Genomic DNA, 27,621 nt, shown 5'->3' with positions numbered 1-27,621 from the left:
GCCTGCCCGTGACATGTACCTGGTTGCTTCTGTCGAGGTTTAGGCAGGTTTGTGACACAGGTATGGGGACACATTAGGACGTTGCAGGGGTGCAAGGAGCCCTCCAGGAAGAGCTGCTTTGTTTCCGACAAGTGGATCCCACCGAGTGGAGTTTTGGGGAGGGTGTTCGCTGGGACCAAAGCCAGGCAGTAAACCCCGACTTGATGTATGCTGTCAATCGCCTGCAAGGTCAGGGGGGAGGGAACCACGTTAGGGCAGGTGTTGCCCACCAGCGTCAGGCAAACACACAGACTGTGCCAGACACTGCCCGTCACACGCAGGAGCACATTATAGGAGCACGAGCTGCAGGAGCGGGGTGAAGACACAAGACAACGGACATCCCCTCAAACCCAGCAAACTGACTAATCCCATGTGGCATTTGTGGACTTCTGTGCACACCGAGAAAGGAAAGACTCAGAGGTCAGAAAGAGTGCCCATCACTTGTCTCATCCTCAAGTGAATGGTGGCAGCCACCAACCTCTGATCCCAAACCGCAGTCTGCTTAGTTATTTCCCAGAAACACACACAGAAGCTTCCGAGGCAATGCTACTTCTGGTCCAGGAGCCCAGGTGGCGAGGGCAGCGGGCACCAAGGCAGAGAGGGGCCCTGGCCTGGGAAGAGCTACCTGAAGCACCCTGCTCATCCACTGGAAGCTGTCCTCCTCCGTGGAGTCCGGTCGCTGCTCGGCCACGATCACTATCCTCTCGTCGTGCAGGACGGTCACCGAGAACACGGCTATCCTGTGGGGACAGGAGGGAATGCACACGGTGAGCACAAGCGGGAGATGCTTGGCAGTGAGGAGCCGGGACCGCCGCGAGGAGAAGCCAGCCTTTCCCGCTGAGGCTGCCTGCTGCTCCGCCCGGCAGGGCCACAGCTCTCGGGGCGGGAGGGGCAGCTGCACCGTGACCGTTCTCTCGGCCAGCGCGGGCGGCATCGTGGGACAGGACCCCAGGGTGCCCTCCTCGTGCAGAGGCAGCACCTTCCCAGTGACTTGCAAGTGCCTATGGCTTCTGTGCCCGATGGCCTGACAAGTAGAGGCTCTAGAGCAATCTGAGACTTCCTTCAGGTCAGAAAACCCAGGAGCGGCATCACTGGCATCCACCGTGCAGCCCCGCGGCCAGGTGTTTACGTGGGGGCAAAACCCAGGGCTCTGTCTTCCCACCTGCTTCTCACTCTGCTGTTACCTTTTGGTCTTTTGAAATGATCTACGCCAAAATGAGTGTTTAGGTCTTTTATATATTTACTTTAAAAGTAAGTTCTTAAAAAAGACTTTATTTATTCATAAGAGACACACACAGAGAGAGGCAGAGACACGGGGAGGAAGCAGCAGGCTCCCTGCAGGGATCCCGATGTGGGACTCGATCCCAGGACCCCGTGGTCACGCCCTGAGCCGGACGCACTCAACCACTGAGCCACCCAAATGTTCTTACAGGTAAGTTCTTCAAATAAACATTTTTATTTAACTAAAAAAAAAGTTGATTAAAAAGATTGTGTGCATCTCAGGATGTTCTTTTTTTAAGATTTTATTTATTCACGAGACACGGAGAGAGGGAGAGGAAGAGGGAGAGGAAGGGGGAGGGGGAGAGAGAGAGAGAGAGAGAGGGGCAGAGACACAGGCTGAAGAAGCAGGCTACATGCAGGGAGCACAATGCGGGACTCAATCCCGGGACCCCGGGGTCACAGCCTGGGCTGAAGGTGGCGCTAAACCTCTGAGTCACCCGGGCTGCCCATGACGTTTCTATAAAACTACACATTCAGAACAAACGGAATACCTAGTCAGGGGGTCCCATCCGCTGAAGGAATCTGCAATTTCCTATAAAAACCACCACAAGTAGACAATCAGGCACTGGATTCACAGAGCGCTCACCCACCTGCCCCTGTAGACGAATTTCATGGGCTCCACGGCCAGTGCTGTGGCGACGATGTCATCAGCGTTGTGTCTGCGCCCGCTGACCACCATGAGCCCGTCCATCTTCCCCACCACAAAGACGAGCCCCCCGGGGCCGATGAAGCCCAGCAGGCCTGTCCTCACGAAGGGGTACTCGCTGACGGGGGCGCCTGAGCTGGTCACGGGAAACACCTATGGACACATGCGCTGTGAGTGCCGGGCCCCTGGGGCTCACCGGGCCCACGTCCGCGGCACGGCCGCTGCCCCCCGCCTCTGCCGTCCACATGCGGGCTGCCCACAGGCTTCCTCCCCTGGCTCTGAACCTAAGTGACGTCAGAGAGCATTATGAAGAGGTAACGAATGCTAATCCGTCCTTCTGTGCTGAATCCACGGCATGAAAGTGATAAACCAAAAACATGAGTTAGCTGTAAAATGATCTGTTCGTCACTGTTTCCTCATCCGGACGGCACCAGAGGAACAAAGGGAGCAAGTCCTGGCGCCCCGAGACCCTGCAGGTGAGCACACGGAGAGGAGGTAGGCTTGCACAGACTCTGTCCGGCTGGGCTGCAAACTCGATCCACATTCAACAAAGGCACCTGCATGAGGCACCTCATCCCGACACGTTCTCAACTGCAGGAGACGAATCCCTCATGACCCACGTTTCTCGTGCTCGCTGTCATCAGACTGCGCTCTTCCCCAAGTTAGATACCTCGTGGTCAGGAGCTGTCACAGCTGGGAGCACAGTGTGCAGCCTGCAGTGTGCCGCTGACGTGCTGGCTCATGAGGCCGGAAGTGCATGTGCACACGCTGTGCATGGAGCACCTGCCACACGTGCGCAGGCCCAGGACGGGTGTGGGGACGCTGAGGATGAACACGTACCACACATGTGCACGCAAGCTCGTGCTGCAGAAATGCTTGCCTCACTTGGCGTCACGCTGGGCCTCGGCAGGCCCAAGCAGGGCCTCGGCCACGTGGGACAGGGTGCCCCCCAGGGTGCCCCCCCCCCGCCCCCGGCAGCAGCTCTTGGTAAACGCGCCAAAGTGACAAGGGCAGGATTTAGACTGTTCATAAAAAAACTATTCCCGCACTTTTCAACACTGGCTACGAGGAAAGAAACTCTGAGAAGCCCAACGTGCTGACGATTACGGACAGCAGCACAGAGCTCAGGCGCTTCCGCTGGTGAACGTGCTGCGCGGAGCGGGAGCTCCGTGTTCCGCGACCCCGCGCTGCGCTCCGGGCTCAGCCCGCGGACCTACCTCGAACGTGTTCTTGGTCATGCCCGACAGCCCGTAATAGGACGTGCCCGTCGCGATGGCGCACACACACAGCTCCCCGATTTCGTCGGTTCTGCAGAGCTGAGGGATGCCGTCCGGCTTCACCGAACACATGATGGCTGCAGGCACGAAGCACGGGCGGGTCACGGGGGAGGGCGGCGGAGCCCGGCGGAGAGCACCAGAGCACCGAGCCGCCTGCACCTGGGCCGGGCATGCGCACACGAGCGCGCCGCGCCGCTCTCTCCCCGCCGAGGCCTGGGGCTGCTGGGGGGGGGGGAGGGGGGCGGCCCGACCCTGACGGGGAGGCCCCACCGGGAGGCCCCGGGCGGCAGGGACCCCCTGAGGCTTCCGCAAGGCGCGCCAGCTGCGGCAGCGCCCCTCCCAACGCCCCCCGGCCCCGCGGCGCCCGCACTCACCGCCAGGCATCACGAGGCCGACGTCCTGCACCGTGAGGACGGACAGCTTCTCCTCCGAGTCCACCCGGATGACGCCGTAGGTCAGCCCGTGCATGGACAGGACGCCGCGGCCCGGGGGCTGGTTGCTGTCGTCGGTGGGCCTGAAAGGGCAGCTCCGCGTCAGCACGCAGGCCGCGCAGGTGCACGCAGGCGCACGCAGGTCCTCGTAGGCACACGCAGGGGCACGCAGGCCACGCAGGCGCCCCTGTACGCGCAGAGGCAGCGGCCGTGTGTGGAGCCCGCAGGCCACCTCCCTGCGAGCGGGGCTCCGGGGCCGGGCCTCCTCCGGCTGCAGGTCAGGGCGCTCTCCGGGCCTCGGGGTCTCCACAGCAGCCCCAGAACCCCCGGGGGCTGCAGGCCCCGCCCCGCCCCGCCCCACGCGCCGGGCTGCAGACGGGACAGACGGGACGCCGCTGGCCGCGCGAGGACGGCGCCGAAAACACGCGCGAGGGCGTGACCACCGGCGGGGGCGCCCACCGGCCGCCGGGCCCGCGAGCCCCCCACGGCGTCCCGCCTACGGCCAGGCCGCGCTCGTGCGGGTGCCAGGCGCCCGGGGCCCTCCCGCTCCCAGACGTAGAGGCGGCGCCCCCCGAGCCCCCCGACGCCCTCTGAGCACGGCGGAGACGTCCGGTTCCCGAAGCTGCCCGCGCTCTGAGCAGGTCCCGCCGCGGAGGGCGCCCTTTCCCCGCCGGCGCCGGCCGCACGGGAGCACCCCGCACCTTCGGCAGGCGCACCGGGCACGTGCTGCGGCGCGGAGCCCGACCCTCACGCCGCGCCGCCGGCGCCCCACGGCCGGACAGGTGCGGCTGAGGCGCCCGAGACGTGGGCACGCCCGTCACCCGCCGCGGACCCGCCCCCGGGGCTGAGGGGTTGCCGTGCCGTGTGACGGAGCCGCTGAGGAAGGAGAGGCCGGAGCGCTGACCCGCGCCCACAGACCCCGAAGCGCCGGTGGGCGCTGTGCTGGGCTCGCTGGACACGCCCCACGGAGTCGTGGGTGCACGCGGGCATGAAGTGCCCCGGAAGGCTGTCGTCCTGCGAAGGCTGAAGCCGCAGGGCCGTGCATCTGCGAGAGCGGGGGGCTGCCTTCCAGCCTCTGACCAGAAGGTCCCCCTTCGCGGACGGAGGGTGTCCCTTCCTGGGCAGCGGCCCTGCTGCTCGTGCCCGGCACCGTCGGCGGGGGCTGGAGTCTGTACAGGCGGACGTGACCTCCGGAGACCGGGAGCCGCAGAGGCGGTGCACTTGCTTCAACAGAAGTGACGTTTCTAGAGAACATTCTGGCAAAATGCAGGCTTCAGGAGAAATCTGGTCAAACCCGTCAGTGTGTGCACCTGCCTCCATGCGCAGTGTCACAGAGCCTCCCCAAAACACAGCCACGCCCAGGCTGACGGCTCAGCGAAGTTCACGCTTGGTAACGGGAACACGAGAGTGAACAGCACACCTGTACGTGACGCGTCCTCCGTCTCTGGTAAGAGCCACGCACGCTTACTTAAGCGCAGCTGCTCTAGGAGCTCCCCGACGTCACACCGGACGGTTCCCCCGACGCAGTCTCACTACCCGCTGTGGTATGGAGCTTGCTTTTTGTTGTAAAACAGTTTAGAGACCATTGTTTTCAGCCAGAAAAGGGATCGCACCACACGAACGGCTCATAGGCTTTGTTTCCCGTCCCCCCAGCTACTCCGCCGCGTCGTGGGGCAGGCGCTCAGCAGGCCGGGGCGGGGAAGCGGCACCTGCTCCTGCTGCACTCCCCCGCACACGACCCAGAGCAGAACCCACCCCTGCCGTGCAACCCCAGGCACCGGCTCTGTGATGCTCCTACTTCCGTTAGGCCCGCTGAGCCCCCTCCAATGGTTTCACGCTTAGACGAGCTACGAAATGTTATCTGAATTTAAAGCTTCCAGATTAAAATCGCTGACAATGTATTTTATCTCGTATCCTAGAAATATCACAGATCTCCCGTCGACCTTTTTTGGGGCAGTCAGAACTGTTCTTGAAAACCCCACTTCGATTCACAGGCTTGTTGGCTATTTTCGCTCTGGGTCGCCGGCTGGCGAGCCTCTGTGCACATCTGTCAGCCTGACCCCACCTCTGGACAGGTGTCCTGCTGCACGGGCCCCTTCCTCAGGGTCTTCCCGGCTCTGTAGCTCCCAGGGCAACGCTTTCAACATGGAAAGTGATTCTGGTGGCAAAGGGGCATCTTTATTCTCTGGAATTGCTAGTTTAATTGCTGCTTTACATAATTATTACCCTTTCCCGCTGGAGCATCAAAGTATTTCAGTATCTTGCAGTTGAAAAGCCTACAGAATAGTTCACTTCCATCCACGTGACCACAACGTAGCTTTAAGAAGTGGGTTCTACCCTCTGTGGTCCAGACGTGGAAACAGACCCAGACGGCGATCCCAGAGACACAGAGACCAGAATTTAACTTTGTTTTCATTTTTCAAGTTGCCTTTTTAAAATAATTCTACGGATGAGTTTGCAAATCATAAAATGCTATTTCTCCAATACTTTGAATTTTACAACTAATCCTAAAAGAAGTAGGAAACACAAAACACACGTGTGGATGATGGCCATTTCACAGAGGAATACGATTAAATACCGGGGTGAACACGGGCATGTACACGAAGCCAGGGCATTGGCTGCGGTCCCCAGCCAGAGTCCAACCACTGCTGGCTCCTGGGACCCCCTCTGCATCCTGTCTGTTTGGGGTACGATGCCTGAGGCTCCCATTGAAGACTCTGGGCCCCAAAACCTTCCAGAAGACGCGCTCTGGTGCTGCTGGCAGGTGTTCCGCAGCTCACAGTGCATGGACGTCAGGATGCCTACCAGGCCACGACGCCAACCCTGAGGCCCGGCTCCTCCGTGGCTCAGAGGGGAACCCCTGATGGATGCATGTTCTGGAAATGGCCAGAGTCCCACAGGTCATAAGGGAACACGTTTCCAGTTTCCCCTTCACTGCTGACCAGACGCAGTTACTGAGTATCGTTTCCTAATTAAATGCACTAAACGTCAGGGGAGCAATCAGCTGCTCTGAGCTGGTACCAGAGATTTAATCTCCTCTTCGTCACCAGGGCGCAGCAAGCTCTCCCGGGAAGGTCACTAATCCGGAGGGGGAAGGAGACCATCTGAACGAGGGGTAGTCGGGTCCCCTCGCAGGGGGAGGGCCTTTCTTTCCAACAAAATCAGGCGACCTCACCACCAAACGCTTGTTTCTTCTTAAACTATCCTATGAATGGAAGCAAAATCTGAGGGGCTGGCCTTTATAAGGACGCTGAGAGTGTCCCCCCATCCTCCCCCTGGGACCATGGGAGGACAGAGCAGCCATCCTGGGCTCCACTCTGCGCGGCTGGAGTGGGACGGACGGGGCTCCTACTGTGTACATGTGGGAATTCCCCGAGTCTCCAGCGTGCTCGGGGATCAGACGACCCAGCATGAAGGTCAGTGCAGGGCTCGATCTATAAAAGCTTGAATTTGTCCCAGCCTCTGTGGACAGCCGTTCACACACAACACCGGGAACAGGCAGCTTTCCTTCTGCTCCCAGAGAGGAACATAAAAACACAAGTGTGTGGGGTTTCTGTCACATGTGCTTGAAAAACGGCCTAAATATTACCGGTCAGCGGAAGAAACAGGTCCTGAACGTGAGCACTCCCTCCTCTCCTGAGACTGAGCACCAGTCGTCACCCACGTGCATGTCCTCGCGAGCCCGACAGCGAAGCAACAGCCTCAGCAGGCTTCCTGAGCCTAGCAGTCACGTGGACGAGGACGGCAAGCGGACCTGGGATGGCACCCAGCCGGGGAACCAACGTGGACCAGCCACTGTGCGCAGAGGCTGACCTCGATCTGGACTCCGCCGTCATCCCTGATTCTGAGAACGCTGTGGCTGCACCTCATGTTCCCATCCCCTCCTGTCCCCGGATCTACCCACGGGCCTGGGTGAGGATGCCAAGTGCAGAGCTGCGGGGCTCCAAGATGTCCTAGGCAGCGGGGTCGGGGCCCTGGGAGGGTGTGAGGGCTCTGGCTCGGAGCCCCATGGGACGGGCCACGGGTGCTACACTTGCTCAGGTCTCTGACCCACCACGGCGTCCTCCGTGGGAACTTAAACCCCACGCGCTGCTCCCCAAGTGCTGGCGGGAAGCAGGCCTCCCACCTGTACTCTGACGTCCTGAGCTGCCCTCTTTGCCCGTGTCGGTGCCTCACTGCAGGGACTGACCTTGGGGGACCCCATGGTTGTCCTTCCCGCTGCTGTGTCGCTGGACCAGGACATGACACCAAAGTCTAGGCTCAGAGCCGCACTAGGATCATGTAAAACGCAAACCAGCAGAGGAGCACACACGCCTCTTCTTGGGCCAAACCTGAGCTAGAAACCCACCTGCATGTGCATGGGAGCTGGTCTGGCGAGGTCACAGGTGGGCAGCTCTGGGTCTCACAGCGTCTGCCCCTGGGGGCACATGAGGTGGTCAGGGGGAAGTGTGCGGGTAGGACCCTCACTTCTCAGTTCACATACTTAGCTTTTTATTTCTTGATAAAATACACGTGAAGCCGGGACGGACAGAATAGCGACTCCACCAGTTTACCACGTGGCACGTGAGCAGGTGCTGAACGTGAAGCCCGCAGGACCCCAGTCAGGACGCCAGTGCAGGTGGGGGGGCAGAGCAGCACCTGGCCAGGCTGCACTCGCGGGGAGAACAGAAGAACCCGCAGGGAAGGGGACGGTCACCTGCCCCCTCCAGGTCCCAGCAGTGCAGACCTTTTTTACCAAAAGCTTCTGGAAACAGAATTTCCCCACTGAAACATGCTCCCTGGCCACACTGTTTTCTAGAAATTATGAGCTTAGGAAGGGCTTCTCCGCTGTGGGGGACGCGGCTTCCAGGCAGCCCCTCAAGACGGACGGGGGAGGGGAGAGCACAGAGGACCTCTGAAGGGCAGAGGACCCAGAGACGCCATGGCACCCACCCTGGTTCAAGGTCCTCATGGGAGGCTGAGTCCTATCAGAGTCCACCACCTGGATTTGTGGCGGCCACGCGGTCCTGTGTGCAGGTGGCAACGGTCTTAATAATTGGACGTTATTCCCGATCAGTTGAGACAGTCCAGGGTGAGTCCCATCATAAAACCCACACGAGAAAGTGGCACAGCTACTTTCCACGATCACGGTGTGCACTCGCCACACAGGGACACAGCCACCCCCTGCACAGGGTCCAGGGAACGTGACCACGGCCCTGCGGGGAGACCCCAGCAGGGAGCCACACGCCCTACAGCACGTACTTAGTCTTACGGTATATCCACGGCCCTTTCCCATCACTTTCCGTGGATTCCTGAGATCCACAGAATCGTGGGAGTAGCCAGCCCCCAGTTGCCGAGGCGACGCTTACGGACCACGGCCGCGCGACACACCTGGGAGGACCGCTGTCCCCAAACGGCGCCAGCAAAGTGAATGAGCCTCACTCCTGAGGATCAGGAAATGTGCAGTCAAACCTGTTTGGGGTCAGAAGGGCAGGTGGACGTGCAGAGCCACGCGCCACAAACCTCTTCCGTTTTAACCCGTGGAGCCACGGATGACAGTCAACAGAATACGGTGTTGAACTCAGGGAAACCATGAGAGTTTTCGAGGAGAGCACAGCAGGATTTGGTGGAGGCCAACCTCCGGGTTCACCTGGTGCTGCCTCAGCTCCACCTGTGACCACCGGCCCCACGCCCCGCCCACACCACGACCCCTCCAGCCTCACCATGGGGGATGGGGCCGGCCAGGAGCTTGGGCGTGCCCCCTGCCCCGTCCTGGCTCCTTGCTCTTGGGAAACAGCGGGTGAGACCTGGAAGGCGTGAGAGTGGCAGGCAGGTCTGCAAGGGGAAGCCGACTCTGTGCAAAGCAAGGCTGGCTGCCGGTCGCATGGCCCACCTGCCCTCCCACCTGCGCGGGGCCTCACGGGATGGTGGGCGGGGGGGGGGGGGGACCGGCGGCTCTGAAACCAGCGCTCCCAGCCCAGGTGATGGCGCCGACCCAGGGGGCTGTTTGGGGCAAGTGGCCGCTGACCGCAGGGCAGGTGCCCTGGAGGCCACTGAGCACACGCCCAGGAAATAAGGCTTAATATGCCTAGTTTTGAGAACAGATTTTTAATCTTCTTAAAAATTTTAACAATTATTCAACATTTTTAGAGAAGCAGTTTTAAAAGCCCTTTGCAGACTCCTTTCGCAGCTAACGTAACAGTGTGCCATCAGGTCTGGCCTGTCCATGCTGCTTACCCTCACATCCAGAGAACAGATTTCTAGGAGATGCACGGAAACACACCACCTTGCTACTAAGGACCGGGTTCCTACACGTCTGAATCTCTCACTTCACGACTGATGTGTGGCAATAGTTCTACGTGACACGACGGCGCAACCTTAACACCACGGAGAGCAGGGACTCGCCCAGGACCCCGTGGTGGATGCTGGCCACGCCAGACCCAGGACTGTGCTCGGGCTCAAACTGGACCCGGTTTAATCCTGATCTCGGAAGGACACGCGCTCGCCCATCCGCTGGCACAGCCGTCAGCGCTCCAGCCGAGGCGGGACTGAAACGTCGGAAGGGTCTGCGGGGCGTCTCCTGCTGGAGCAACCGTGACACCTTTCAGAAAATGAAGGTTAGATTCCAGTTCATGTTGTCATATTTCCTCATCAATTAAAATTATGTCATATTTTAAATTTCTGGTTCAATCGAAATTAAAACTTGCTTCGGATACCGTAAAGGTTTTTATTTCTCAGCCCGTTAGGCAGTCTGGTTAGTTTTACATTAATAATCACCTAAGTCGTTGGACAGTATCTTATTTACAGTCTCCCAGTGGGTATTTTTGGGAAGCCCAACCTTTGGGTAACGAGGGCACCACTCAGGTGTGTTGTACGCGAACAGCCCCTCCTCCGTCCTTACAGTGCAGCACATTCCTGTGATGCACAACGAAACCTTATGAACAGCTGAACGCAAAGATACTGAGGAGTCAGATCCCGCGTTGGAAATATCCAGGCGATGCAAACAGTCCATTCCCACGTGATGAGGATGGCCAGTGGCGGGGGTCGGTCACACAGGCTTCCCTGCACCTCCCAGCCTGTGTGGGATCAGCTTTCTGCACCCGTAACTGCGGCGCCCGTGACAGGTGCGCTCGGTGCCAGGGCAGGTGGTCAGGAGGGCTGACTGGACCCCGGGCATGAGTCCTGCACCAACGCACCAGCCACAGCTCGAGCGCTCAGAAAGCCAGGACTTTTAGAAGTTTAGGGCACAGTGGCACATGGGGCAGAAACCGCACTTCCACAGGCACAGCTCGCTGCAAACATTTCACTCCAACCATACGACATTCACCTGGTCCGCCCTCAAGGAACATCTGACCCGGACACGGGCACAGGGACGTGTGAGGGGCCTGCCAGGACAGGCCGATGCGGCCTGCGCACCTGCCCATAGGTCACTCACAGGGAGAGAGGGCTTCTGACTCGAGAATCTGGGCCACCATTGACCCACTCCACTGTGTGCGAGGAAATGAAGCCAGCCCCCGACGACGACGACGACCTGGGTCTTGCCCTCCTCGCCCCCCACGGCCTGGGTCCTGCCCTCTCCCTCCCCTACGGCCCAGGTTCTGCCCTACCCGCCCCCCCCACGGGGGCCCAGCCGTACCTCCGGATGGCCACAGTGAGAGCCTCTGGAGAGCTGGCGCACGGGCAGATGACCTCCTGGCGCAGGCCTTTACTTTGGAAGACATTGAGGAACGCGTCACAAGACGAGATGGACCCTGGAGGTGAAAGGGGAGGGCGGTCGGCCAGCGGAAAGCACGGGATCGACGGAAGCTGCCCGCACCACGGACGCGCCAACTTCACCGGTACTGTTCAGGAGGACGTCGCCGTGAGAGCAGATCCTCGCGGGCCCACAGAACTCCAGGATTTAAGAGTGTGACTTCCGTACTTCAAACGTCCCTGCACGTGCGCCTTTCCCAAGACCCATTCTACTGTTTTTGAGGTGGTGTTTGCAATGTGAGTGCATCAAAACGAAGGGAAGAAAACTGTCCCCGCATCAACCCGGCCAGTGAGATCAGGGGTCACCATGGGGCGCCCGCTGGCGAGACCACTTCCTAACACAGGTTAGCCCGGCCTGGTGCGGGGCGGGCGCTCAAACCAGCTGCTCTGGGGAAGGGACGAGTGATGTCTCTGACTACTACTAGATCCTCCGGTGGCGAGCCCTGGTTTGCGTGCCACATGTTCTCTGATAAATCGTGTGCAGCTTTCATTTACACACATGCAGGCAGCACCGTTTACGGGTGGCCAGAAGCCCACGGTCTTCCTCACTCGGCTTCTGGCTTGCTCCCTGGCAAAGCCAGCCGCGACCTGTTTCGACCCAGAGCAACGCTCCTCGAGGCAGCTTAGTGCCGTCCTAACCACTGCTACTTTGCTTTGCCTGGTGGTTTTCCCTATAGGATTTGATAATGAAATCCCATTAAAGTGACAAGTTACTTTCCTGGTTAATTTCGTGTAGACCACGAAATAGGAATAGCTACTACTTCCTGAGCACCGAGCACGCCAGGACACAGGGACCACCCCCACTGACTCCTGACATCTTGTGACTTAGCTACCCTTTCGCAGCTAACATAACAGGGATTAGAACCAGAAGCTTAGCGCTTTCTCTGGAACAAGGACTGGAGTCCAGGCCGGGGCCTGCGGGCTCTGAACTCCCCACTGCCCAGGGGTCAAACTGGAGGTCGTGAAGTCAGTCAGGGCAGCTCCCCAACCAAGGCAACGGCCAGAAAGAGAAAAGCTAAGCGCAGAAATGGGCCGTGGAGAGTGAGGCTCTCTCCACCCGCCCACTGGTCACTTACAGGGATTTGCACCATCGGCCACGATCAGCATCCGGAGAGAGGAGAGGTTGATGTCTCTCTGATCTCTGTGGGCGACGAGGGCCCAGTGCATGTCCCTGGACTTCACGCAAGCCACCTTTGCTGTGGGAAGAGCGGAGGGAAGGGCGTTAACGAGCACACTGCCGGCCATGGGAGGCTCAGGGAGCCGGGCACTCCAGGGACCCTGGAGACATACCTTTGTACTGGCAGACTTTCTGAATCCAGGACAGCGGGTTCACCTTCATGAGGGAGTACGGGATGCTGATCACGTGCATCATGTTCATGACGCTCTGGAAGCAACACACGGGGGTGACTGCCGACCTGCTGGCAGGACAAGGAACCCCCCCCACTGGGCGGGATGTGGGGACAGGACAAGCCCGGGCCCCGTCACACGTTCGCTCCATGCTGGAGACCAGAGGCACCATTTGCCATCCAAACACCAGAGAGGAGCATGTGTGTCTAGCAGGAGACAGGCCTGGCTCTAGGAGGTGGCAGCAAGAGACTCAGAAACCACAGGTCCAGAGCCAGTGACAGATAGGTGAGGCCACCAAGACCCGTCACAGAGACCCTGCACCACATCGTCAGTGAGGAGCCCAACCAACAGTGGGGAAGGCAGCTGCCACAACCCCTGGGCAGGGAGGTGGACCGTGGGCTGGCTGCGCAGTCCTCACAGGGGATAGTCACTGGGTGACTGGGGAGACCCAGGTGCCCAGAGGCACAGAGCTGCAGACGGCAGCGCTCAGATCAGCAGCCCTGACCGTGTGAGCACGCACCTGGGGCTGTTTGCACTCCTACCACCTGCCAGCACCCAGGGCACAGTGGAGGCAGCTCTACCGGACCCCCAACCCTCATCTAGGCAATGCTCACAGGCCCTCGTCCTAAGGAATCCGGCCTCACCGAGAAACCACACCCCTGCTTTCTGCACCTATGAACCATCACGCACGTCAAAGCCCTAGAAGTTTCTACCTCTGGACACAGTTCCAGCTTAAGACATTCACAAACGGGGCAGAGATCACCAACACTCACGACGTGCACAGCAAGCACACAAGCAGTCATGGTCTCAGGGCTGCAGGCACCTTACACAGCAAGGCTGTCTCCATCGCCCACCCGCAGCTCCAAACCGCCCTCCCGCATGGACAGCCCTCGCAAGGATGAGACCCAGCTTCTCCACCTGGGACCTGGGAGGGGTCCGGGTGCTCGCTTGGGGGGGGGGGGCAGTGGAGACAGGGCATGGGAGGGGTCCGGGTGCTCACTCCCACAGAGTGGGGAGGATGGGGCATAAGAGGGGTCGGGTGCTCACTCCGGAGAGGCAGGGAGGACGGGCATGGGCTGTCGCCCCTGCATGATGGCTCTTCCCCCCCCTCACCCCTGTGGAGGTGGCTCCCCCTGCACGCCCACCGACCGCCCGGTGGCCCTTACCGTCAGGATCCCGTGCCACAGCCCCACGTCCTTCTTGAAGTCCAGCACGTTCACGATGGTTTCCGCTGTGCGAAGGGAAACAGGACGTTTACCGTGGGAGACCAGGGGCAAGGGCGATGGGCCGACCGGGCGGACACCCTGCCGCCTGCCCGGAGGAAGCTGCCTGCGCTCGGCCCCCCTTCCATCCGTGATGCTCCCGGACTCGGCCCGAAGGCAGGTGGGCGTCAGCAGAGCCGCGGAGTCCGCGGGGACCGAGCGGGGCTGGCGGGTCCGGGGCGCAACTCACGGGGCAGACAAGCCGCCGAAGACACGGGGGAGGGTCCGGGTTCCGGGTCAGCGGAGCCCCGGCGGGGGGTGCGGGGGTGCGGGGATGCGGGTCCTCCGGGCGGACATCCGTGGCCCCTACCCCGTAGGAGGCCCGGCCCGGGGAAGAACGTGTCCGCGCGGGCCGGGAGCTTGCGCCAACCCCACGGCCGGTCCCGGCGGAGCTGGGAGGGGACGGCTGCCCGGTGGGGGGGGCAGAGCCTGACCGTGTGCCCGCGTGGTGACACTGGGCGACGGGGCCTCCGCGGGGGACGGAGTCGACTGAGGCCCCCGCGCGGGCCGGACCGCCACGGTCGCAGGCACCCGAGGCCAGGAGCCTCGAGCTCAGGCCCCTGCCCCGAGGCCCGCCAGGCGGCCCCGGGCGCTCGAACCGACGCTGCTCCTCCGGGCTGGGCATCCCGGCTGGCCCCGCCCCGGCTGGCCCCGCCCCGGCTGGCCCCGCTGCCCCTACCTTCCGTGTAGCCGCACGCCTGCGTGAGGGCCTGGCAGTGGGTCAGCAGCGCGATCCTGGTCACGGTGACGCCGAGCACGCTTCCGTCCTTGCACGTCTTGTACTGCGACGAGAGGACGCCGTGCAGACGGGGTTCGCAGGGGCCTGGCCCGCCCGCACCCCGCAGCGGCCGCCGCGCTCACCTCTATGTACGCCGTGTCGTTATTGGCATCCTTGATGTGCGGGAACCAATCCCGCGGCGGCTTAGACAGGTGCTTCGACTCGGTGACAAACCACAGCAGCTTCGGCCAGCCTTGAAGGTGAAGGACGGGGGCGGCTCAGGGGGGCGCGACCCGGAGGGCAGGTGGCGCCCACCGCCTGCAAGGGGGGCGGAGGCCAGGCCTCGGGGCGGGGCGGGACCTCCGACACGCCCAGGCACACCCACAGGTGTAAGGCGGGGTGGAGGCCGGGGCTGGGGTGGGACCTCAGACACGCCCAGGCACGCCCACAGGTGTAAGGCGGGGTGGAGGCCAGGGCGGGGCGGGGCTGGGGCGGGACCTCAGACGCGCCCACAGGTGTCAGGCTGGGCGGAGGCCAGGCCTGGGGCGGGGCGGGGCCGGGGCGCGGGGCCGGGCCGGGAGCCCCCGACAGCAGAGCGGGGCGCCTACCTTTGAACTGCGGGATCTCCCCGGTCGGGCTTTTCGGCAGCCCTTTGTGGCAAGCGTCGCTCGTCAAGGCCACGGTGACTCCACAGCTGCCGAGCAAGAACCCGATCTGCTGGCTTCCCGCGTCCTGGGGAGGCGGCAGGGAGGCGCGGCTGAGAGCCGGGAGGGATGGAACCTGGCGGGGGGCCAGCCACGTGGGGCACGGACGGGCGCACCTGCCGCGGGCACCTTGCAGGGCCGGCGAGGCGGCTCGGCCTCGGCCTCCCCATGTGCTGCGAGGGAGGCAGCGCCGCGCCTGGGACCCGACGGCGTGATCCCCGTGGAGGAGGGCGCCGGGACACCCCTCCCCGGGCTCCGAGCACGCGCGCTGTGGGTGCGCCGGACGCCCATTCCGGCCCCTCCTCCGTCGGGGTGCGCCCGGGGGTCTGCGCGCGGGGACAGCCCCCACCGCAGGGCACCGACAAAGCGGCGGGGCCGCCGGCGCTTCCCCTTCCCAGGCCGGGCTCTCCGGGAGCCTCGGTGCATCCTCTGAAAGGAGCTGCCCCCAGGGGGCGGACGTCCCAGGACCGCGAATAGGGCCTGTAAACCGCGGCGCTGACGCGGCTCCCCGGCCCCAGCCCCTGGCCCGCAGGCCCCTCCCTGGTTGAGGGTCCTTCCTCCGAAGGGCTGGGCCCTCAGGACCGCAACCACCTCCCTGGTCACAAGAGCTTGCAAATCCCTGTTTTTGACTTAAGAAAAGCCAGACGACACCTGACTTCGGCCCATCACCTCCAACCCCCTCCTGCAACACAGAGGTGCCAAATTATGTCACCAGGTAAGAGTCCCTCCGTGAGCCCTGGAGCATCTGACGGGCCAGCATGGCGCGTCCCCCCACCGGGGTCTGCTCCGTCCCAGCGTGCGGGTCAGGAGGCATCAGTCACACGCCAATGTGAGGACAGCTCACAGAAGGCCCCTCTTGTGAACTCACTTTGGGTTGTGGCCCAACAACTACCAGCTGGTGTTCATCCGGCTCCATTCCTCACCGACTGGGCAGTTCCCCGGCTCTCCGGAGGTGCCTCAGGCACGGGCTTCGGACGCTCTGCTCCGCGGATACCTGGTCCCGAGCACGCGCCCACCCCGACCCCTAACGTCAGACCCGAGCTCACGGCAGAGCCTGTCCGGACTTGGGAGACGCTGGCTGAGCCTGCTCACGGGTCTGCCCTGCTGACAACTGGCCTTACCCCAAGCTCGGCCGCCTCAGCCGAGAGATAGCCACAGGCACCCCACTCTGTGACCCCGCAGGGCTCCGCCTGGCAGGGCCCCGGGTGCCCCCTCTGGCTGCTCCGCACTCCTGGCCAAACCATCCAGGAGCTCTAGTCCCCCTGCTATAAACCCCTCCTGGAAAGACAGCCTTCTCCTCCCACCCCAAGAAATAGGACGGAGAGTAAGTAAATGCACAATACTCAACTGTTCAGTTCGTTACGTGACAGGATTTGGAGGACCGGCTCTCATCAGGGCCTCTGTGGCACATCCAGTGGGCACAGAAGCAGGAGGCAGAGGAGACGCTCACGGCCTCCCTCACTGGCACCTACGGGCACATCTTGCCCCATTCTGAACAGCACAGAGCCAGTGGATTCTGCTGTTTAAAAATGAGTCTTCCAGGGCAGCCCCGGTGGCGCAGCGGTTTGGCGCCGCCTGCAGCCTGGGGTGTGATCCTGGGGACTCGGGATCGAGTCCCACATCGGGCTCCCTGCATGGAGCCTGCTTCTCCCTCTGCCTGTGTCTCTGCCTCTCTCTCTCTGTGTCTATGAATAAAATCTTAAAATAAAAATAAAAAAGGAGTTTTCCAGACACAAAGGTCATGTTCTAGAGTCATGAGCCTGAGGACGGACGCTCAGCTTCTGGCTTCATTAAGACAAAGTCATCTCTCCATTCTGTTTTCATAAGAAAACGGTCTGCAGGTGGTACAGGCTGATAATCAGAGGGCCTGCGTGGGCTGGGGAGTCATGAGCACACCACCTGGAAGGCCACAGCCTAGCTGCCTCAGTCAAGTGCCGGCAGGGCCAACAAGGCACAGGTGAGAGTCCACTCCCCTGCACACACCTGCACTGACCTCACTGAACCACCAGGGTGGCCGCTAAAGGTTCTCCTCAGCAAAGGGGGCTGTTGGGGACCAGTGGACAGCAGAGGCAATGACAACATACCTCTCCTCCCATCCGTTATTACTGAAGTCACATTCACACGATTCTAAGGGTGTCCACTACAATTAAAATGAACAGCTTACATGTATGTCAAACGTCCAAAGGATACTTAACCTCATTATTTCAAAGCATTGAGAAGTGTTAAGTGGCGGCCAAACTGGGTTTTTTGCATGTTTGCATCAGTGATGTTTGAAAGGATGTGCCTATGGTGTCAGGTGACACAAGGGCAGAGGTACGTGCCTCCCGGCTCAAGTGGTTTCCTGTGCGAACCAGCCCTGCTCTGGAGACACCAGGCTCTGGCCTTTCCAGGTTATCCTTTTGATGCTACTGACTACAGATCTCAGAGGGCCTCGAGCCCTGACTTAAGGTAACCAGCCCTTTGCATTTCCAAAGGGCTTCAACCCACTGAACTTAACATCAAGGGAAGAGGAGCATCGTAAGTCCCCGAGAAGGTTTTCAGGTGAACTGTAGTAGAATTGACCACAGCAACAAAGAATCACCTAAAACAGCGTGGCTCTCCATTCAATCCCCAAGCTCCTCCACGCTTCTCAGCCGTGAAGATCGCAGGACTCGGGATTGGAGGAAGCACCTTGCGGGGTGTCTACCGCACACCTCGAGTGCTGGCAGCCAACACGTGAAGAATCAGGCCACTGAAGGCAGCTCTGAGGTCAGCGGCCACCAGCTGAGCTGCCCTGCTGGACACTGATGTCCGCCCAAGAGTTCAAGGAGGCAACTCCCAGGATTTGTAACCAGGAAACCAAACCAGCAACCATCCTCTTCATTTTCTAAGTGGACTTCACATTCTCTCTTTTCATTCTAAGGAGCAGAGTTTGAAATGTACACATGTGCCGTCAAGGGGCTCTGAGGCATCCCTAAGGCGCCGGAAGGTGAATAACCCCATTTAGTATCAGAGCAGCCACAGGACATCTGGAAAATTCTCCAGAAACTCTGAACCTGGGGCACATGTAAACCACGACATGTTGGAGCTAGGAGCGTCATCCCACAGTTTGTGCAGGACAATGTGCTGAATGACGGTGAGATCAACCCAGTGCAGAGTCCAAGGGCATCATGCAGAATGTAACAGTGACTGAGGGGACCGTCCCTTGTGGACATCAGACCGTGGGTCCTCAGGGATCATCAATGTCAGCCCTAGTAGAGTCTCCTCCCCTTGTCTCTTCCTGGATGTCTCGGGTCTACTTTCCTATGGAACGTCATTCACGTGGATGGAAAAACTTACACTGATATGGGGGATATGTACAACTTAAGTTTCTTATACTTGACCACACTACAACGGCAAGATGTAGATGTACATCTAGTAAATTGTAGGTGAACAAGGGACTCCATCATGTCCAAACACAGAAACATAAGCCACAACCAACAGCCCCCAAAATAAAAAAATATGTATCATTTATTCAGATTTCTAGTGTAAAGACACTGAGGAATGAGATATTCTAAGACTTAGTTACTGACACATTACCAAGCTCAATGTTTTTTTTTTAAATTAAGGTATAATTGACATACAATAGTCTATTAATTTCAGAGGTAAAACAATGATTCAGTATCTGTATACACTGCAAAATCACTACAAAAGAAAAGAACTTTAAAGATTTACTCTCTTGGCAACTTTCGAATGTGCAGCACACTATCACTACGTACACTGTGTCCCCATGACTTATTTATTTGTAGCTGGAGGGGGTAGCTGTCCACCCCCTCCAGCCATTTCACCTACCCCACAACCACCACCACTGGCAACCACCGAATCTGTCCTATCTATGAGTTGTGTCTGTCTGTTTGGAGCCCATATTTAAGAGCAATCATATGGTGTTTGTCTTTCTCTGACTTCTTTCACTTAGCACTTCAAGGTCTCTCCATGTCATTGCAAATGGCAAGACTTCATTCTTTTTTTATGTCCAAGTAATATTACATCACATGTATATAGCACCTCTTCTTTTTCCATTCATCCATTGGTGGACACTTAGGTAGTTCCCATATCTTGACTATTGTAAATAATGCTGCGGTGAACATAAGGGTGTATGTATCTTTTTGAATTAGTGTTTTTGTTTAGAAAAATACCTAGTGTAGCTGCTGGATTGTAAGGTAGTTCTATTTTTAATTTTTTGAGGAACCTTCATCTGGTTTCCACAGGGGCTGCACCAGTCTACATTCCCACGAACAGTGCACAAGGGTTCCCTTTTCTCTACATCCTTGCTAAATACTTGCCATTTGTCTTTTTGATATTAGCCATTTTAAAAGGTATGAAGTGATATCTCATTGTGGTTTTAATTTACATTTCCATGATGATAGTGATATTGAACATCTTTATGTCTATTGGCCACCTATCTCCCTTAGAAAAATGTCTATTCAGGCATTCTCCCTCTTTTTTTTTAAATTTTTATTTATTTATGATAGTCACACACAGAGAGAGAGAGAGAGGCAGAGGGAGAAGCAGGGCTCCATGCACCGGGAGCCCGACGTGGGACTTCGATCCCGGGTCTCCAGGATCACGCCCTGGGCCAAAGGCAGGTGTTAAACCGCTGCGCCACCCAGGGATCCCCTCTCCCTCTTTTTAATTGGATGTGTCTTTTGCTATTGAGTGGTATGATTTCTACACGTATTTCAGATAGTATGCCTTACCAGAGACACAATTTGCAAGCATCTTCTCCCAGTCAGTAGGAATGGAATTTGCCTTTTCATTGTGCTGGTTTCCTTTGCTGTGAAGCTTTTGAGTTTGACGTCCCATTTGTTTTGTTTTGCTTCTGTTACCTTTGCCTTTGGTGTCCAATCCAAAAAATCATCACCAAGACTGATGTTAAGGAGCTCACTGCCTATGTTTTCTTCCACGAGTTTATGGCTTCAGGTCTTCAAGTCTTTAATTAATTTTGAGTGAAATTTTCTGTACTGGGTAAGATAGAGGTCTAAGATAGTTTAATTCTTTTGCATGTGGCTATCCAGTTTCCCTAACGTCATTTATTAGAGACTGTCCTTTCTCCATTATGTATTCGTGAATCTTTTAACTTAATGAACCTAAATTAATTGGTGATATATGTGTGGGTTTATCTCTGGACTATTATATTCCACTGACCTATGTGTCTGTTTCTGGATAATAACATACTGTGTTAATTGCTATAGCTTTGTAATGTCGCTTGAACTCAGAGCCAGTGTCCCCAACTTTGCTCTTCTTACTCTAGGTTGCTTTGGCTATTTGGAGTTTTCCATGGTTCCCTACAAGTTTTTGGAATGTTTGTTCTACTTCTGTGAATGGTGCCACTGGAATTTTAATAGGGCCTGCACTGAATCTGTAAGATGTTTTGGGTAATATGGACATTTTAACAATATTATTTCTCCTAATCCATAAGCATGGAATATACTTCCATTTATTTGTGTCTTCCTCAATTTTTTCATCAACGTCTTATGATTTTCAGAGGTCTTTCATCTCTTTGGTTAAATTTATCCCTAAGTATTTTATTTTTTGATATAACTATTGATGGAATTGTTTCTTAATTTCTCTGATAGTTCACTGTTAATGTTTAGACATGTAACCAATTTTTACATGTTGATTTACTGCCCTGCAACTTTACTCAGTTCAGTGAATAATTTGAATAGTTTTTTTGTGGAATTGTCTATATATAAAATCATGTCATCTCCTCAGAGATAGTTTTACCTCTTCCTTAATGATCTGGATGCCTTTTACATCTTTTTCTTGCCTAGCAGCTCTGGCTAAGACTTCCAATACTATGGTGAGTAGAATTGGCAAGAAGAAAAATTTCCAGCCTTTCACAAGTGAGTAAAAAGTTAACTGTGGGCTTGTCATGCATGGCCTTTATTAATTTGAAGTATATTCCCTCTATGCTCACTTTGCCGAGTTTTTTTTTTTTTTTTTTTTTATCAACAATGAATGCTGACAAATAGACATTTCTCCAAAGAGGACATACAGATGGTCAATGACCCATGAAAAGATGCTCCGCATCACTCATCATCAGGGAAACGCAGATCAAAACCGCAATGAGCTATCACCTCACACCTGTCAGAATGGCTAACATCAACAACACAGGAAACAACAGGTGTTGGGAGGATGTGGAGAAAGGGGAGCCCTCATGCGCTGCTGGTGGGAACACACACTGGTGCAGCCACTCTGGAGAACAGTGTGGAGGGTCCTCAACAAATTAAAATAGAGCTACCTATGACCCAGCGACTGCACTATTAAATATTTACCCCTCAAAGATACAAAAATACTAATTAAAAGGTATACATGCATTATCCACAAAAGCCAACTTATGGAAACAGCCCAAATGTCCATCGACTGATAAATGGATAAAGAAGATGTGGTGTGTGTGTGTGTGTGTGTGTGTCTCTCTCTCTCTCACACACACACCCACTGGGATGTTGCTCAGTCATCAAAAAGAATGAAGTCTTGCCATTTGCAATGACATGAATGGAGCTAGAGAGTATGATGCTAAGTGTAGTAAGTCAGAGAAAGACAAATACCATGCAATTTCAATCATACATAGAATTTAAGAAACACAACAAATGAGCAAAGAAGGAAAAGAAAAAGGCGAACCAAGAAATGGCCTCTTCACTATAGAGAACTGATGGTTATCAGAGGGGAGGGGTTTGGGGGTAGGAGGAGTTAGGTGATGGGGATTAAGGAGTGTACTTGCTTTGTAAGTACCGACGTCGTATGGAATTGTTAAATCACTATACTGCACACCTGAAAGTAATATAACTCTGCATGTTAACTAGCTGGAATTTAAATAAAAACTTAAAAAATAACATTTGAATGTTGTGAATGTTTTTTCTGCATCCATGAGCATATGATTATCCTTCATGTTGTTAATGTAGTGTATCACATTGACTGATTCATGAACGTTGGCCTACCCGTGCATCCCTGAAATAAATGAAATAAATCCCACTAAATAATGGAATATGGTCCTTTTAATGTATTATTGAATTCCATTTGCTAGTATTTTGTTGAGGATTTCTGCATCTAAGTTCATCAGGGATATTGGCCTGTAATTTTATTTTCTTATGGCATCCTTGTCTGCTATTGGTATCACAGTAATGCTGCCTCGTAACAGGAGTTTGGAAGCTTCCCTTCCTCTCAATATTTTGGAAGGGTTTGAGAAGGATGGATATTACATCTTTTTGAATGTTTGGTGAAATTCACCAGTGAAGACATCTGGTCTAGACTTCTGTTTGCTGGAGGTTTTTAATCAATCTCCTTACTACTGACCGGTATTCAGATAGTCTACTTCTTCATCATTCAGCATTGGAAGAGTGCATGTATATAGGAATTTATCTAATTCAAGGGGTCTAAGTAGTTGGCATATAGTTCTTAGTAGTCTCCTATAGCTCTTTGTCTTTCTGTGGCTGTAACTGTTTCATTTCTGATATCTGAGTCCTGTTCTTGTTCTCCTGCCGAGTCTAGCTAAAAGTCCCACTACTCTTTCTTATCTTTTGAAAGAACCAGCTTCTTGGTATCACTGATTTTCCCCCCTATATTCTCTATGGTCTCTGTTTCATTTATTCCCACAATGATCTTTGTTCCTTTATTCTACTAACTCTGGGCTTCATTTGCTCTTTTTCTAGTTCCTTGAAGGCTCACAATTAGAACCACTGCTGCTGAATTTATAGATTTCGTATGTTCTATTTTTGTTTAAATTAGTCTCAAGCTGTTTTTCTCGCTTTTCCTTTGATTTCCTTGGAAAATCCACTGGGTTGGATCCACTGGGTTGCTCAGTAGTATGTTGCTTAATCTCCCCATATTTCTAATTGTCTTCATGTAAGTGATTTCTAGTTTCATACCACTGTGAGCCAGAAAAGATGCTTGATGTCATTTCACTCTTCTTAAATTTACTGGGACTTGCTTTGTGGCCTAACATGGGGTCTATCCTGGAGAACATTCCAAATGCCCTTGAGAAGAATGTGCATCTGTTGCTTATGGATGGAGCGTTCCACATAAATTAACCATTGGTGTAGGACCCCTACTCCTGCTGTATGGCATTTCTCCCCTTAGATCTACTACTATTTGTGTATATGTGCAGGTGCTCCTGTGCTGGGTACATAAATGTTTACAAATGTCATGTCTTCTCTGTGGACTGATCCCGTTATCGTTATGTAATCCCCCTCTGTCTCCCATTAATAGTCTGTTGTGAAGTCTACCTTGTCTGATGTAACTACAGCTACTCTTTCATCTCCACGTCCAGGAATACCTTTCTGCCTCCCTTCGCTTTCAGCGTCTGTGTGTCCTTACATCTGAAGTCTCTCATAGGCAGCACAGATTGCTCTTGCTTTTTTTCCCATTGACTCACTCTATGTCTTTTGATTAGAGAATTTAGTCATTCTACATTTGAAGCAATTATTGATAAGTAGATACCTATTGCTGTTTTGTTTATTGTTTTCTGCTTTTTTTCAGTAGGGCTTTTCTCTTCTTTCCTTCCTTTTTTCCTTTGTGATTAATGGCTTTCTTTAGTGTTACACTTAGATTCCTTTCCCTTTCATTTTTGTCTCTACCAGAGGTGTTTGCTTTTTGGTCACCATAAGGCTCACATAGAACAGCCTGTAGACACGCGCACATGTACATTTAATACGTGTACGTGTGTGTGTTACGTGTATGTGTATATATATATATATATAGATAGATAGATAGATATACTCAGCCTACTTTAATTTGATAGCAACTTAAGTTTAAACATATTCTGAGTTTTTACCTGCCCTCCCATACTTAATATTTTCATAGTACATCATTTTACTTTGTGTATCCCCTAAGTACTGTAATTTTCATGATTTTTACTGTTTTTGTCTTTTTATTCCAGTTCTATAAGTAATCCATTACCTTTACTTTACATCGACCTTTACCAGTGAGGTTTACACTCGCATTTATTTTATTGTTACAAATCAATGCCCTGTCTTTTTAGTTTACAGAAGTCCTTAACATTTCTCAAACGGCCTGTTTAGTGGCGATGAACTCCATCAGGTTGTGCTTGTCTGGAAAACTAACGCTCCTGAATTCTGAATGACAGCCCTGCTGGCCAGAGTATCCTTGGTGGATACTCTACGCTCTTTTCAGCATATGGAATATACCCTGTGGCTCCCTCCTGGCCTGCAAGGTGTCTGCTGAAAAATCTGCTGATCGTCTTAGTGATTTCCTTGTATGTATGTAGCAAGTTGTTTTTCTCCTGCCACTTTTCAGAATCATTCGCTCATTAATGTTTGACATTTTAACTATAATGTGTCTTGCTGTGAACTCTTTGGGTTCATCCTATTGTCAGCTCTCCAGGCTCCCTGGACCTGGATGTCTGTTTCTTTCCGTAGGTTAGGGATGTTTCTACTATTATTTCTTCACTTACACATTCTGCCCCTTTCTTTCCTCTCCTTCTGAGACTTCCTAATGTGAACGCTGTTCCACCTGATGTCTGACAGATTAAAACTTAAATTGTCTTTGTTTCCTTTTGCTGCTCTGTGTGAGGTCTACTGTGCGGTCTTCTTGATTGTTGACACTTTCTTCTGCTTCATCCAGTGGGAACTTCCCAGGGCATCCTTCAGTTCAGTTGTAATATTCCTAAAGCTCTGGGACTTCTGTTTGGCATTCCCTTCTGTTTTCTCTTTCCATGTTGAAGTTCTGTGTTTATCCATTCTTCTCTGCAGTTCAGTGAGTGTCTCTGTGACCCTTACTTTGAATTACTTATCAGGTAAATTATTTATTTCCACTTCACTAAGGTTTCATCTTGTTCCTTATTCTTGAACAGATTCCTTTGTTTCTTCGTTTTGTTTGACTCTCTGTATTTTTTTTTTTAAGATTGTATTTGTTCATGAGAGAGAGAGAGAAACAGAGAGAGGCAGAGACACAGGCAGAGGGAGAAGCAGGCTCCATGCAGGGAGCCCGACATGGGACTCGATCCTGGGTCTGCAGGATCACGCCCTAGGCTGAAGGCAGAGCTAAACCGCTGAGCCACCTGGGCTGCCCTGATTCTCTGTATTAAGTGGAGCAGCCACCTCTCCCAGGCTAGAAGGAGTGGTCTGTGTAGGTGATGAACCTTCTCATGCAGTCCTGCCCTTGCTTGTCTCTTGAACTTCTCTGATTGTCTAAGCAGCCAGATTTATTCCAGACACATTCCCATTGTTGAGGGTGTGCCAAGATGCCTCTGTGTTCCAAAGGGAGGAATCCCACCAAGCACCAAGTTTCAGTCTGACTGGAGCCAGGCTCTCTGGCAGCTTTCAATGTATGCAGATATATACAGTCCTGCGGGACCACAATCATAAACCCTACTGGCCTCCACACCAGGACGTCTGGAGGTGTCTCCTGGGCTAGAGTTACAAACATCAGGGCTCCAGATGAGTGTGTAAGTCCCGTCTGGGAGGTGCCAGTGAGCTGTACCAAGATTAAGGGAGAGGGCAAAGTTGGCCCTCATCTGTGTTCCCTGAGAGCACCTCCGTCATCTCCAAATGTGTGGGAAACCCGAAGCCTGTGCCTCAGGCTGCAGCCCCAGGACAAGTGAATAGGCTTTCATCACATACACACTGGGCATGTTTTGTGTGCTGCCTGTGCGTGCCCTGCATAGCCATCTGTCAAGAACTCTCTCCAAGTGGTAGGGTCCTGTGGGGCCCAGGTATGCAAGCCCCCTGGCTACCAGAGCCAGGCATGCATGGGTGTTCCCTGTGCGGTCTGTGGGCACCTGCCGGCTTTAGCAAGGCGGCAGGAGAGTGGGGCTGTGGCGTGCCCACTGGCTCCAGCGCCGCAGCGGGAGTGAACGGGGGCTGGGGCACAGTCCGTGGCTTCAGCAGAGCAGCAGTGGCAAAGTAGAAGCAAAGCACAAAAGCGGCGCTTGTCAGTGCCTCTGTCCCCACAGTCCCCACAGGCCCCTGCCCCTGGGAGACGCTCTAAGATTAGCAAAGGGGTTCTTCACACACAGCGTAATCCCCTTTCGAGCCGTTCCTGCTGCATGGGGCCCTGGGGCGAGTGAGTTGAGTATGAGCTCCATGGGTGTGCTGGGTACAAGCCCCATGTTTTGGGGGCTCACAGTCGGACGCAGGCTCCAAGCTGGAGTAGCTGACTTTGGGCGTGGACCCCTCACCCCGGGAGAATGCTCCTAATCTCTGAGATCCCTGCCACGTGTGGGCCGTTGGGCCAGCGGGCGCCTCTGCCTCTCCTGCCCCCTCCCCTTACACGAGGGAGCTGCTCAGCCAGTTCTCGGGCCTTTCCCGGGAGGGAATCCTTCCGGAGTAGCGCTTGGCGTGGGGTGACCGGCGGCGGGGGGGGGGGGGGGGGGGTGAGCTCGGCACCTTCCTGCGCCACCGCCTGGCACGGCCGTCGGCGCAGTACCGGGGCACAGAGGCTGCACCTGAGTAGCCGCCGGGCCCTCAGCAACTGTGCCCCTGCCCGTCCGGCCAACGCCAACGGAGCCCCAGAACCCGCAACACCCCGAGCCTGTTGGGCCACACGCAGCCGCCGAGGCTTCCCAAGCCCGGGCACCCGACCTGTGGGCTGCATCGCTCCTTACCTTTCTCGTGAGCGGCACTTCGATGGGCACGGGGACCACCTCGGCCAGCAGGCAGCCGTAGAACGCCACCATGGAGGCAGCGGGGTCGTTGTTGGGGAACACCAGCGCCACCTGCGGGCACACACAGGGGTCAGCCCCAGGACCGAGGGGGTGCAACCCACGCAGCAGGCCGTTCCCAGCGAGGGCAGCGAGGGCAGAGCCTGCACGGCAGGCGCGCCACTGGCTCTTTTGGGGCAGATGTATTTTAACCAATTTCACGTACTTCCCTTTGACGTTCGAAGCCAGCCATGTCGCGGCTGGTCCCCCGAGACCCTGCCCAGGGCACAGCCACCCAGGCGGTCGGCATGCGTCCTGTCGTGCACCCTCACGCATCCGTGAGCCACGGCCGTGCGCACGTGCTCCGCGGGCGCCTCCTCGTGTGTCCACGCGGCCCCCAGCCTGACCTCGCCTGACCCCAGGGGACGCCCTGCCCCTGAGCTTCGTTTGCCTCCCCGCATCCCAGTGTTGTAGGCAAGGGCACCTGAGGGGGCGGGGAGGGCCAGGCGAGCCTGGCACAGGGTGACACCCGCGGCCCCTTGGAGGGCGTCAGGGACATCTGCTCCCCCTC

General features: G+C 55.7%; 1 protein-coding gene across 3 annotated transcripts in view; it reads right to left on the bottom strand.

The window, feature by feature from the left end:
* The window catches only part of DIP2C (disco interacting protein 2 homolog C), a 251,648-nt gene that overhangs the window by 68,433 nt on the left and 155,594 nt on the right, over positions 1–27,621 (bottom strand). For all 3 annotated transcript variants that reach the window (XM_038530233.1, XM_038530232.1, XM_038530234.1), the window contains 13 exons: positions 27,015–27,125; positions 15,341–15,464; positions 14,876–14,985; positions 14,694–14,796; positions 13,919–13,983; positions 12,696–12,789; positions 12,482–12,601; positions 11,290–11,404; positions 3,618–3,757; positions 3,184–3,320; positions 1,911–2,119; positions 665–779; positions 20–221 (listed from right to left, as the gene is read on the bottom strand). In XM_038530233.1, the coding sequence (XP_038386161.1) occupies positions 20–221; positions 665–779; positions 1,911–2,119; positions 3,184–3,320; positions 3,618–3,757; positions 11,290–11,404; positions 12,482–12,601; positions 12,696–12,789; positions 13,919–13,983; positions 14,694–14,796; positions 14,876–14,985; positions 15,341–15,464; positions 27,015–27,125 (1,645 nt within the window). The remainder of the gene's footprint in view (positions 1–19; positions 222–664; positions 780–1,910; positions 2,120–3,183; positions 3,321–3,617; positions 3,758–11,289; positions 11,405–12,481; positions 12,602–12,695; positions 12,790–13,918; positions 13,984–14,693; positions 14,797–14,875; positions 14,986–15,340; positions 15,465–27,014; positions 27,126–27,621) is intronic.

Source organism: Canis lupus, chromosome 2 (genome assembly GCF_011100685.1).
Source record: "Canis lupus familiaris isolate Mischka breed German Shepherd chromosome 2, alternate assembly UU_Cfam_GSD_1.0, whole genome shotgun sequence".
NCBI classification, from domain to species: Eukaryota; Metazoa; Chordata; class Mammalia; order Carnivora; family Canidae; genus Canis; species Canis lupus.
Note: the sequence above shows the minus strand (reverse complement) of the source record. Positions and strands in the feature narration are given on the sequence as shown.